Source organism: Sinocyclocheilus grahami, unplaced genomic scaffold (assembly GCF_001515645.1).
Source record: "Sinocyclocheilus grahami isolate Dianchi unplaced genomic scaffold, SAMN03320097.WGS_v1.1 scaffold589.1, whole genome shotgun sequence".
In the NCBI taxonomy this organism is placed as follows: Eukaryota; Metazoa; Chordata; class Actinopteri; order Cypriniformes; family Cyprinidae; genus Sinocyclocheilus; species Sinocyclocheilus grahami.
The window spans coordinates 449627-464192 of NW_015505768.1; the positions used below are offsets into that span (position 1 = coordinate 449627).

Here is a 14566-nt window from a genome sequence, read left to right on the forward strand (position 1 = left end):
CTTCACAAATTAGAAAGTGACTTTAAGAAAAGAGCTAGAGCAGTGAAAATTCCCATTTCCACTATCAGGGCAATAATTAAGAATTTCCAATCAACATAAAATGTTATGAAACTGCCTGGAAGAGGAAGTGTGTCTATATCGTCCTAATGCACGGTGAGGAGGAGCGTTTGAGTGGCTAAACAGCTGGAGAATTGCAGAAAATTGAGTCTCAGGGTCAGAAAACCTTTAAAAAAAAAAAAATCAAACAGCACCTACACCACATGTTTGGGAGAGTTTCAAGAAAATAAAATGCTCTCATCCAAAAACAATCCCCAGCATATTCTGTTGTTAGACATGACTGGAACTTCAAATGGGACTGGCTTCTATGGTCAGAGGAAACTAAAAAAATTAGCTTTTTAGCAGCAAACACTCAAGATAGACTTTGATTCTATCAAATACCAACAGATAAAAAAATCAAAAAGTGACTGACTCTGTTAGAAATCTTATAATGGGCCATCTCTGGATCTTCCAACTGGACAATAATCCAAAAACAAACCCTAAAAACAACACAAAAATGGGTCACTGGGCACAAAACCAAGCTTCTGCTATGGCCATTCCAGTTTCCTGACCTGAACCCAACAGAAAATGAGTGTGGTGAACTGAAGAGGAGAAGCACCAACATGGAGCTGGGAATCTAAAGGGTCTGGAGAGATTCTGGATGAAGGAATGGTCTCTGATCTCTTGTCAGGTGCTCTCTAACCTCATCAGGCATTATAGGAGAAAACATATTCATCTTGATAATGTAAGATAACACTTAAACAAAACATGGTCAGGTCAAGGTGTCTGAATAATTCTTAATCCCAAATTTTTATCAATTTTACTGGTAGTCCACTGAAGAATTTTTGGATATAATATATCACAGTTTACTTTATTTTGCTATCCTCACTTACATAAATGAACAATAGTGTCCAACACCCACTAGTATAAAAATATCAAAAATTATATTTGGTGTCTGAATAATTTTTGGTTTGACTGTATATATATATATACAGGTGCATCTCAATAAATTAGAATGTTGTGGAAAAGTTAATTTATTTCAGTAATTCAACTCAGATTGTGAAACAATGCACACAGACTGAAGTAGTTTAAGTCTTTGGTTCTTTTAATTGTGATGATTTTGGCTCACATTTAACAAAAACCCAATTCACTATCTCAACAAATTACAATACTTCATAAGTTTATTAATTTCATTTTTAGTGAATTGTTGGCTTTCTGGAAAGTAAGTTCATTTACTGTACATGTACTCAATACTTGGTAGGGGCTCCTTTTGCTTTAATTACTGCCTCTATATATATATAAACTTTTTAACAAGGGATGTTTCTTTAACTTTGGCCACTTTATTTATTTATTTATTTTTACTCCTCTGTAACACTTTTTTCTTTTCACCTGAAATTTTCTTGAAAAATGTTACCATGTTTAATTGGAATAAAGACTTTCATTCTTAAAATATGAAAATCCCTCAAAAAAATGTTGTATAATTACTTGTTGAAAAATGAAAAATAAAAAGCAGAACAGTGAAAAATGTTTAGTTAATGTTGTGTTTAAAATGTTAAACGATTATAATATAATTATTACATTATATTATTAAATTATACATTTGTTTAAAATAAATTAATAAATTAATTAATCTATTAAAATTTTTATGTTGTCATTTCCACCACACAGGACAAAGGCATGGACTCTAATGAACTGGGTAAATAATTTTAATGACACTGTACTTTTTACCAATGGATATTTCTTGAACTTCAGACCACTTTAAAAACTATATTAGAATTTTTTTTACCATGTTTTATTGTTTTACGCTTGTCAAATACCCAGACTTTTACTCTTAAAATATGAACATCCCACAAAAAAATTATATTAATCTAAATATAGTGAAATAATTGAAGAGCATTTAATTATTTTAATAGTTTTTTTATTTAATACTGTGTTTAATGTGTGGTTTTTAAAACATTTAAACCATTTTAATATTTATTGTGTAATTTATTTATTGTTTTTTTTTTAGTTATTATTATTATTTATTTATTTTTTATTTTATTTGTGTGTGTGTGTGTGTGTGTGTGGTATCAGTTACATCACATTGACTGCTATCAGACCCAGAACATAATTTAAGTGGTGGAAATGACTGAATTCAAGTGACAGAATTCACTGTTGATGTATGTATATATATGTATGTTATACTTCAGAAACATTTCCACACTAAAGGATGTTAGATAGAGATTCCAAGTGAAGAAAAAGCACCCCTGCAACCAGGAGAGAGACATGAGTAAGGATCTGAGAGAAACTGAGAGAAACAAGTGATTCTGAGTGTAGTTCAGAGAAATAATTCATGGAATATTGTTCATTAAATTGGGTGAACAGATCGCAAGAGTGCAATATCTGTTGTCTTTTTCACATTTTGAGAGCAGAATAAAAAGTTGCAACACAGCACTTGGTAAGGCTAAAAGAGCTTTTACAGCAGAAGTTATGATATCAATGTCACATTAAAGATACAAAGTGTTAAAATATTGTATGGATGGAAAAAAACTACAGAAAATTTATATCCCAGGCCATCAAAGTGATTATTTGTTGTGCAATATCTGTATTATTTTAGCCGTGTCAGAATCTGTCTTTGGCCACCTCTAAAATAGGTATCAGTCACAATGTGATCAAGTGCTATCCGATTGTCAGCCGATCTCCAAAAACATGTTAATTTCAGGTATGAATGGGACCATAAGAGTAAGATTTTATGTCCATTCTTGTACTGAACTCTGGACCTTGTTTGTTTCTGTGTTAAAGCTGATCTGCAGTGCTTGGGGTGATCTGTCATTTAGCCAATGGCAGCTACTGTGTGTCTATGTGAGAGAGAGAGAGAGAGAGAGAGAGATGAGGGCGAATAGGAGGAGATAAAGGAGAGGATCATGTAGATCCAGCTCCCCGCTGAGACACCAATCCCTCTTTATGGCTCGTAAAGACGCCTCCTCACGGCTGAGCCCGACGTGCACACTTGCGCACGAACCCACACGCGACTTCCTATACGCCTAAGGAACGGGAGGGAATGAGAGGGAGAAACTAGCTGGGAGAATAACCTGATTTTCACTCGCCGTTCCAGAACTCGTCATCAGTATATCTTCTCACCTCATTTCCCTGATCGACTGAAATCCCACACACACACATACGGGAGAAAGAGAGAGAGGGAAACTGCATGATGAGATAGCTGGTATCAGGGGCCCTGAGGTGAGCAGAATGAGAGTTTGTCCTTTTTATTGGCTGTAATTAGGATGAGGTCATTACCATGCGCCAAAGGCCTTTCACTGCTTGGAGATCATAAAATTTCACCTGAGCGATTTATATTCCACTCCCAGAATCCTCTGCAGCGTTCCACACACATTCAAGAGATGAGGGGATAAGAGAGGACCTTAAATGTATGTGTGCACAATCTCGTTCACATAAATGAAAAAAAAACATAGCTAGAGACGAACAGTATTGTATGTAACAAGTAATATACTGAATAATGTGTAATACAATATTCTAATATAATTTTCGGTGCACAATTAACATGCAATTTTGTCTGTGTCAGGTATAATTAATCTATCTAATCTAATAACATGGGCAGGTCAAAGTGTCTGAATAATTCTTGATCCCAAATTTGTATAAATTTTACTGGTAGTAAAAAAAAGAATTTTTGGGTATAACACATCACAGTTTACTTTATTCTGCTATCCTCACTTACATAAATGAACAATAGTGTCCAACACCCACTAGTATAACAATATCAAAAATTATATTTGGTGTCTGAATAATTTTTGGTTTGACTGTATATATACAGTATATATTTATATATATAAAAACGTTTTAACAAGGGATGTTTAACTTTGGCCACTTTTTTATTTTATTAATTTTTTTTTACTCTGTAACACCCTTTTCTTTGTTTTTTTATGAAGGTCACCTGAAATTTTCTTGAAAAATGTTACCATGTTTAATTGGTTTACCCTTAGCTAAGAACTAGACTTTCATTCTTAAAATATGAAAATCCCTCAAAAACATGCTGTATTTGCTTGTGCATGCTGTAAACATTTTCGGTGCACAATTAACATGCAATTTTGTCTGTGTCAGGTATAATCTATCTATCTATCTATCTATCTATCTATCTATCTATCTATCTATCTATCTATCTATCTATCTATCTATCTATCATTCTGATGATCATTCTGTTCTATCTATCTATCTATCTATCTATCTATCTATCTATCTATCTATCTATCTATCTATCTATTCTGTTGTATCTATTATTATTATTATTATCTATTATTCAATTTATCAGTCCTTCTATCATTCTGCAGTCGTTCATCTGCTGGGGTTGCCGTGGCATCTGAAGCGAGTGGAAGGAGAGCTCTATGAGAATGGTATGAGTAAAGATGATCAGCCTCTACCGGGAGCCGACTTCACCTTCACTCCCATCCACCTGCCAGGACTCAACACCACACAGCCAGGTGTGTGTGTGTGTGTGGGTCCTACTTAAGTCATCTAACATAAGATTTCTATACAGTCTGATATCAATTCAGTGTTTCACACAGTGTGCCTAAATGTCAAGTAATGTCAAGTAGCTCCAAAGCAGGAGCCAAGAGAGGATGTGTGTGTGTGTGGGTGTGTATTCATTCATTCAGAGTTTATTTGCTATTTAATTAATGGCAGTACACAACAGTAAATTATTTTCTCTCAGATAACCCCTGAGATTATGAGGTCTTATTTTAAGCGTGATGTGTGTTTGTATTTGTATAGTTTGATCAAGTGCAAATTAAAGAAAGTGCCCTTGTTTATTGGAGTTTGTTTTGCCATGTTCATAGAATATAACAGAATCAAGTAGAATAGAATATTTATCTGTGTAACCTGATTAAGTGGTAGGGTAGAGTATCTAAATGGGATTTGTGCCTGTGTTTACACTGTAGCTCCAAGATTTATGTCATTCATATAGTAAAACATAAATATTACAGGAGGCTATAAAATGCCAAAAGTAATTAAACAAACAGATCATTTGTATGTCTTAAATAATCTATGTACATTACCAATCAAATGTTTCGAGTTGGTAAGACATTTTTGTTCAAATAACGGTAAACAGTAATATTGTGAAACATTATTTCAATTTAAAATGACTATATATATATATATGTTTATTTTTATTTGGTGCGGAGGAAATGTTTATTATTATTATCAATGATGAAGACATTTGTGTTGCTTAATATTTTTGTGAATTCTTTCAAAAATAGAAAGTTAAAAACAGCATTTATTTATTTATTTATTGCTATATTAAAATGTATTTGTAAATGCTGACAAATACTTGAACTACTTTCTTGTCTTCATTTGCTATTGTCTTTCCTCTAAATCTTCTCTCTATTAATATAGCCTTTTTACTATTAGTTTTTACACATTGTTGTTCTATCAATATTTAATTAAATAAAATATAGTCATAGTTTTCTGGTAGTCATATTTTAGGACAAGAGAGAAGACAGGTTTTGCTATAGGGGCCCTTTATCCCCCTTTGTTTCAGTGACTTCTACCCGATGTCTTCATGTTATGATGCAAGGATGTTACCCCTGGAGCAACTTACCTCAGGTGTTAAGCGTCTTGCTCAAGGGCACAGTGATAATAGTTCATGGATTGCCCTTGCAGGGCTCAGACCTACAATTTCTTTGGTTGTCTAGCACAGATCTTTGACCACTAGGCTGCACTACCCCAGTTTTTCTGTGCCTGTACGTATTAATGCACAGGTATGCTTGTTCTATCAAAGCTAAAATAATGTAATATGTAAATAACCTCACACCTGAGAGTCCATAAGGGTTTCAGTCCTGCTACTCGATGCGGCAGGTGCCGTTTCATCTTTGCAGTCACCTGAATTTGACTCTAGACAGCAGAGCTTTCTCTTCAAAGAGTCCTGCAGATGATCACTTTTGATTCACATCAACTGAGCCTCTGAAAAATACATCATTCTTTTTGACACTAAAGAAGATATGGAGAAGTCTGTGTTGATAACATCAGAGGCAGGATTCATTGAAAAGCCCTCAGGCACTGTTTTTTGTACTTTTCACATCTACAACCTTTCTGTGACTGTCCATCACAGAACCTGAGCTTGGTTGCATCATTTTCAGTCTTTAACAGCTATCATCGTAAAGCTAAATTTAAGTGTAAGCTTTTGTCATCTACTTGATTTAAGAGGATTTGTTTTACATGATCACATAAATTTAAATAAACAGTTCACTTTTTTAACAAATCTGGTATTATTTTTTCTGCCTCATGTTCCAAACCTGTATGACTTTCTGTCTTCTGTGTAGTGCAAAAGGTACATTTGTAAAGAAAATCCTGACCACAGTTTTTCGCATACTGAAAATGAATGAGGACTGGGCCAGTCAAGCTTCAAATTGACAAAAAAAGCACTGTAAAATCACCTGTACAATATTTCAGTCTATTTCTCACACAAAACTATCATATGGAATGTAAGACTGGGAATATTGTGTCATATGGACTACTTTAATGAGACTTTAATGGTGCTTTTGTGTTCTTTTTGAAGCCTGAAAGCCTGTTCATTGTAAATGCATACAAAAGCGCAACCAGAATATCTTTGAATATGTCTGCTTTTGTATTCCCTGGAAGAAGGAAAATCAGATTTGGAATGACTTGAATACATGGCATAAACTAATACTTTAAAGCTTACAGTATGTTACAGTTCCGCATGGCAAAGATTTGGTCCAATCAATTTTTTATTTTTTTGTCTCTCTGGATAAATCAAGGAAATTGGATGTATGTTATGTTGTTTATTTTTTTTGCTTGACAGATAAAGAGGTGGTTCAGCGAGGCAGGGTGATAGAGAGGGGAGAGGTGGCTGTCGGGACACAGCTGGTCCAGGCCATTCCTCCTGGACTCTTCTGGAGGTTTCACATTACGGTTCACCACCCCGAGTATGTGAAGTTCAACATCTCACTCACGCGGGATGCTCTGCTGGGCATCTACGGCAGGAGGAATATACCACCTACTCACACGCAGGTAATCACATGCAAACACAAATACAGAAAATATAACACAAGTTCTTTCTTTAAGAGAGTTGCACATTGTGTTATTGTGTATATATTAATAATATGGCTGTTAATCTATTAAAAATTTATGTAAAATGAATTACAATAAATTAATCACATATTGATATTTGCAAAGAAGAGCCCCTAAATGAAGATAATTTAAAGAGTTCCTTGCCATTTTTGCCTTTGGCTTACTCGGTTGGGGTTTAAAAGACAATTAATATTAAGTAGTATTATCGATTTAACCACACTGTCACACTCGGGATGAGAACAAAACTTGAGTTTGGCTGGATAATGACACTAACTTTGCAACAATTGACACTGTTATTGAACTGAATTGAGCTGAATAATGACACTGTTGCCTTCTGTAAAGCTGCTTATAGCTGAACTGAACATTTCTTAATTGATGCATTTTGCACATTGACAGTTATTGAACTTAAGTGAAACAACAGTGAAGTAAACTGAGCTGAATAATGACACTGTTGTCTTCTGTACAGCTGCTTTACAGCTGAAATTGAATTTATTTCATAATTGATGAATTTTACAACATTAATGTGAAGCTTCTTTGAAACAATTTGAACTGTGCTAAGCTTTATATAAATAAATGTGACTTGACATGACATTACTGTGGCAAACGAGTAAAGCACCGAGTAGAAATTATGAAAGAGGCTTTCAAAATATATTCCGTATTATATTTACAGATTATTAAACATTAATCGCCTGCGTCTCACACCATGAGCCGTGTGAAGTTTAAAAGTAGTTAAATCTTGAGACCCCTGTGTTTTGACTCCTTTGTCCTACAATGTAAAAAATGTGCACAAATACAGACATTTTCATATAAAATAATAATTTACAAATAATTGTGTTTGTGTAAGATGGCATTTGAGAGAGAGAGAGAATGTGTGTGTGCGTGTTTGTATTGGTGTGTGTTTGAAAGGGAGTGCCCAGGTTTTGTCATGATTGCTCTTGTTGGTAAACGTTTTCTAAGTACATATTGTTATGACTGGCAGATAACAAGAAGGATCAGGAGCGTATCTAACGAGGTGCTTCAGACGACCCCAACATGCTAATTACATCTCATTATTCAGGATATCATCCGAGATTAACTGTTCACTTTGCTCAAGAAATTAGAGCCCGGTGTAATTCAATTTAAGGCTTCTCGTTTTCACCTCATTTGCATACGCGCTTTCATATGTAGGCGGAGACAAAGCAAGAAGACGGTTAATTGTTCCTGCTTTATGAAAAGCCTTCTTTTGTGTGTGCGTGTCTGAATAGAGATGTTTACACTGCCACAGCTTCCACGGTTCTACTTCAGTGTACGCGAGTACGAGTTTGCATGTGTGTGTGTTCACTGAGGCCTGACAGTTCACTACTGCACTGAGACTGTCAACTCCATTGCGGCTCCCACGATCGTTCCTCAGTTTCTCTGGCTGTCATTAAAAGCAGTGGGGCTCTGGTGCAACTGCTGCCCTGCTGGCTCCTGCCTGTCAGCGTGAGAGTCATTACAGTCGATAGGGCTTCAGTGCCTCCACTGCTTCCAGAGTGACTCCGGAGGAGGAGTGGGACTCATTATAGCCAGAGGGTTCTGTAGTGCCTCAGAGAACGCCGCTCATTGATGTTTCTGATGTTTGTAACAGCTCTGTCTAAACACTGGCAATCCCTGCCAAATACAGACAGAAAGACACACGCGCTGCATATCTTTTCCAGTTTCCTTGGAGATAGATTCATCCCACTTACAGGATGGAAGTGACACAGTGGTGTGAGGTGATGAGACAGACACTGAACACAGATATACTGATCGCAGGCTGAGTAACACGAGCACAGATGGTGAGCTGTAAGCGCCTGGATGTGAACGTCTCATATTTGCAGTGACACCCGACTTGATCTGGACTCTGTATGTGTGAATGTTAGCATGTCTGGCCACGTTTGCTCAAACTGCAGGCCTGTTTCTGTGATGTGTGTGTGGATGCTGATGCATGGGAAGGGGATCGGTCTTAGTTTATGCCCACCAATAACACATTAGTGGTCCATGGTAGGGAGCAAATGAGGGTGCGGAAGATACACATGCTTAATACCATTAACAGCGTAACATTTACAGAGCTTTTCCACCGTTCGTGAATGGAAATGCTACTGGTACTTGTGCTCAGAACCCTTCAGCCCAATGGAGTCTTATTTTTAATTTTTAGTAGGACTAGTTTGAATTTTCATTGTATAATTTATTCCTTTGTTTAAATTTAACGAGGTTAACTGCTACTTTTTTAGTTTACTCTGCACTGTTGCTGTATTTAATTTTATATTATTTTGCACTTCAGATATTTTATTTTATTTGTTTACATAACTTTTTCACACTCTTGTTTTACTTCATTTGACATTGTTAAATCTATTACTTTTTGTTGGTTCTTATTAACGGCTGCTTTGTTGGTTTGCTTTATTATTATTTTATTTTGTGTTACTACTATTTTCTATTTGTTCATATTGTTTGTTTTTGATCATTTTTGCACTACTGATGTTTCATTTTATTTCTTAATAGTACTTGTTTATTTGGACTTGTTTTACTTAATTTTACATTGTATAATTCATTGTTTTTGTTTACATTTAATGAAGTTAATTGCTACTAAGTTTACTCCACATTGTAACCGTCTTTCATTTTACTTTATTTTATTTTGCACTACAGGTATTTTATTTGTTCACACTTCTGCTTTACTTAATTTTACATTTTACAATGTATTGATTTTTGTTTACAATTACTAATTAATACTTCTTTAGTTCATTTTAGTTATTTTTCACTACTCGTTATTCTTATTATTATATGAATGTAATGTAGCGTGGTTGTTTCCACTGTTGGGTGGATATACTTGATTTACTTTTTCCAGTTCTGTAGGATGCATGTTTTGGCAAGTACTGGACATATAAATAGGAGCTTGTTTTCTTTGCGGACTATGCCAAGGTTGGCAGCATCAACATCAGAGACATAGGGTAAAGAATAGAGCGATACTGAGACACAGAGCACCAAGTTATGAACGGTCAGTGCCAAGGGCATGAATTCAACTGTCGATCTGTGCTATGTTCTTTTTTAACACAATTTAGATTAGATACACAAATAACTGTATGTCCTTTTTTTCCAGTTTGACTTTGTGAAGTTGCTGGATGGGAGACAGCTGATTAAGCAGGATTCCCGGAATGTCAAAATTCCGAACCCTCCTCCGCGAAGTCTGCTGGTGTCTGCTCTGCAGGAGACGGGCTTTGTGGAATACCTTGATGTAGGCACCTGGTACCTGGCCCTCTATAATGACGGTCGCAAAATGGAACAGGTGGTGGTGTACAGCACACCCATAGGTGAGAGCACAACAATTATTGTTTTTTTTCTTTTCATTTCAATTATTGATATCAATACACAAAATAAATTGGTACATGACTTCAGGATTATTTAATTATGCAGTGAATTGTGTTGTGTTTGTGTGTTCAGAAACAATAGATGGTTGCCTCACTAACTGTAACGGTAACGGAGAGTGTGTCGCTGGACACTGTCACTGTTTTACTGGCTTCCTGGGGCCAGATTGTTCAAAAGGTACAACTGAGCACAATAATACACATCATCATAATCACACAATGATACACAGTATTATCAAAATAATATATATAATCACATAATATACACAACATGATCACAGTTATGCACAAATACACAATATAATCACAATATATGATATAATTACTCAACATTTTATCTGTACATTAAAGTCATCAAACAACATTGCAGTCGAACTAAGCCTAGAGGCACATTTACTCCCAGGACTGTAACTATAAAAATACATATGTTTTAAATGGTTTTTAAAAAAATAGCAAGAATTCACACCACAACTATAACAATGACAGCACAGAGGAACGATATAGTTGGAATCACTTGCAGAGCGATATGAAGCCAATCAGAATCCATCCTGCTTTAAAGAGCTCAAGCATTTAAAGCGGCAGACAACGTAACTTCAGCACGCTCTTTGAATAAACAGAACGTTATCGTGCATTAGTGTGGACACTAATATAGTCATTGTTACAGTTGTCTTTATAATTATCGTTCTTAGTGTGAACAGGGATTTTATTTTCACACAGTATTACAGTCTTACAGTTACGCAGTGTTACAAAGATCTGATTATTTATGATTTTGTTTGTATATTTCAGATTCTTGCCCAGTGCTGTGTAGTGGTAATGGCGATTACGAGAAAGGTGTGTGTGTGTGTCACACTGGATGGAAGGGGGCGGAGTGTGAGGTGGAGGAAGGCCAGTGTATCGATCCTACCTGTTCAAACAATGGAGAATGTGTCAACGGAATCTGTGTGTGCGCTCCTGCTTTCAAGGGTGACAACTGTGAGCAAGGTACAGGTCCCCCCCCACACACACACACTTTCATTAAAACATTTTCAGCTTTTGATGGACTAGATTCATTTTTAGATAGAAAGATTGAGTTTGAAGCGCAAAAAACCCTCATCTACAACATGACCATCATGCTGAGTGCGAGTGCGTGTGTGCGTGCAGAGCTACTAGTCTATCTCCACGGCTTGTTTATGATGAATGTCCTGTAATTGGATTTTAAACACACTTTCTCCCCTAACCATTAAGCTGAAAATTCATTGCTGCCATTTCAGTGAACGAGAGAGAGACAGAGAGAGTTACAGAGAGAGAGACTCAATTTAATCCCATGTAGATCCATCCACCAAATTAGCTTTTCCATCAGACACCTTCCCCATCTACACACACACACACAGACACACTGAAGTGAACATATTGTTGCTGTTGTAATTGGAATTTACATGTATTTGTATCTTGTTCTTTTTTTTATGAACTCTCTCTGACTGTGCTGTTTTCATGTTTCACCTTCTCTGCCTCTGTCTTAAGCACTATTCAGACAGAATTCATTTTCTAAATGAAGTTTGAGGTAGGATTATTAACAGGATGCCCATTTCCTGTACTGACGGACCGAATATAGATTATTTAATCTAATTATAATATATACGATTAAGGAAAACATTTAATTAAATGCCTGATTCTTTGACTACATTTACATTTATTCATTTAGCAATTGTATTACTGCTTCCACAAAAATATTGAGCTCGAAAAACTGATTAAACATTGATAGCAATAAGAACAATTAATAATAATTGAGCACCAATAATAAATGATAATAGGAATAAATCACATTTTATATATACGTATGTAAAATGTATATGTAATTTATCATTTGATATTGTCACGATTGGCTGCAGGAAGGAACGCAGGAGACGCGGAGAAGCATTAAACAGTCTTTTAATGATCAGACACAGGAGTAAATCTACAAGGGGAAGGGAGAATGACATGCGAACATAACTTGTAGACCCGACAAATGAAGAATGCACAGACAGGAACTCTTATACGTGACATAACAAGGGAATTGGGAGGAACACAAGTGCACAGCATTACTTATTAGACACAGGAGGAACTGGGTCACGGAGCACATGGGGTGGGAAAACACACACAAAACAGTCCAAGGGCATGACAGATATTGGGTATATGCCAACTGATATTGGATATTTAATTGTGCCGTTACTGTGTATTTTGGTTGTCATCTTGTGCTCAGTTAAAAAACAGTAATAATTTATAAACAGTGTTAAATTTAATCTTCATGAAACCTAAAATAAAAATAAATGTTTGTACACATATCGTAGTATTTAAATGAATGATTTGTTTTATTCAGTAATCATCAGCTTATTTGTCTCGCTTACCAGTATAACACTCAAGTGTTATTCTACCCAAATCGAATGCAAAATGGTTCAAATCCATAATGAAGATGCACTAGGTAGCACAAGAAATTCAGCTGTAATCATGGTGTTTGACGTAGGTCAAATTATATGAGAAGATGCGTTGTGAAAACAATAATATACTGCAATCACACGCTTTCCGATCCGGATGGGATTAGATGTCTCAGAGGCAATTTGCACCGCAATTTCTACCCGAGTTGTGTGAAGAAAAACTCTATTCGAACGGGATTAAAATCATGAAGTACAACGGTGAAGCCCCAATTTTCCAAACTTCCCCAGGGAAAACCAGTTCTGTCTGAATATGGCTTTATATGCACATACATCCTACATGCACCTGTAATTAAATGTTCATGGATAAATCTGTTATTTCTGTGTGTGTTTGTTTGTGTGTGCATGTATGTGTTTGCAGTGGATTGTGTGGACCCGTTGTGCTCAGGTCGTGGTGTGTGTGTGCGCGGTGAGTGTGTGTGTTCCGCAGGCTGGGGAGGTGAGAGCTGTGAGACGGCACTTCCTGCCTGTAAAGAACAATGCTCAGGTCATGGAACGTACCAAGCCCAGACAGAGGGGTGTTTGTGTGAACAGGGATGGAGTGGTGACGACTGCTCCATGGGTGAGTAACAGTCAAAACGCACAGACATGTCCAGGCTTTTTCCTTTCATCGTATCATTTGTAATTCTAGTCTTGAAAGTGCTTTTTCATCCTTTGGTCATGCGTCTCTCACTCAGAAGTCTCGGATTTTAGTTTGATTCAGTTACCATTGACCTCAAAACTCCAAATCCAGTTCTGCTCCTGTCTGACAGAGTAAAGCAGGGCCCTATGTGCAGTAGTATGGATCAGCTTTTAATTGTAATGTGATATGTATTGCAAAAGGGGAATGTACTTTCTTTAATAGAGAGAAAGCGAATTCGTTCTTATTGTCTGATTGATTGTGCATCTTGTAAATGAAGCCTGCTGGACTGTAGAATTTCCTTTTTTGTTTTACAGATGGAGGGAGAGGATTGCAGTTAAATGCATGATATATACTGGGCACTTTCCATGAGTACGGTACACTTTGGTATCCGATTACTATTTTAAAACCTTTTTTTTAGAGGCCTAAATGTCATATTTTTTCATGCAAGAACTAACATGGAGAGTAGCTAGTTGTGCACTTCAGATTTACTAGAAACATTTGGGCCCATCACACCTTCAAGGTCTTGGCTTTTGCAACAGTATCCTACAATTAAAATCACAAAATGTCATCATTAATTCAGTATAAACCTTTTTTAGTTATTCATTTTTTAAATGTGTTTCCAATCCCTTTCTACAGCGGGACAGGACGACAACTAAATAATCTCACTTGACTTTCTCAGTAAATGCCATGCTGACTGCATTCATCAAGCTCAACCATTTAACCCTGTTACTGTAAGTTATTGTAAGAAAAATGTTAAAAATGTATGGATCCTAAAAGTTTAATAATAACCACAAGCTACCATTTGGTCCTAAACTAGCTAGCACCAACTGAGTGATAACATAATTTTGGGTAAATCTGCAACCTTGGATGTTTATTTAATGTTTATTGCTATAAAAATTAACAAACTGTATTAAACATGTCCCAAATTTTACAAGGTTGCAAAAATTGTAGACCTCATATAAAATGAAGAGAAAATAAAAAAAACTTTTGTGATATTTAGTCTGACCACTCCTGAGGTTGAC

At 36.0% G+C, this 14566-nt stretch overlaps 1 protein-coding gene across 1 annotated transcript in view; it reads left to right on the forward strand.

Moving 5' to 3' along the window:
* Window positions 1-14566, forward strand: part of LOC107557119 (teneurin-1-like) — a 208840-nt gene that overhangs the window by 133523 nt on the left and 60751 nt on the right. The window contains exons 6-11 of the mRNA XM_016240450.1: window positions 4362-4511; window positions 6848-7056; window positions 10211-10421; window positions 10552-10653; window positions 11262-11456; window positions 13284-13484. Coding sequence (XP_016095936.1) covers window positions 4362-4511; window positions 6848-7056; window positions 10211-10421; window positions 10552-10653; window positions 11262-11456; window positions 13284-13484 — 1068 coding nt within the window. The remainder of the gene's footprint in view (window positions 1-4361; window positions 4512-6847; window positions 7057-10210; window positions 10422-10551; window positions 10654-11261; window positions 11457-13283; window positions 13485-14566) is intronic.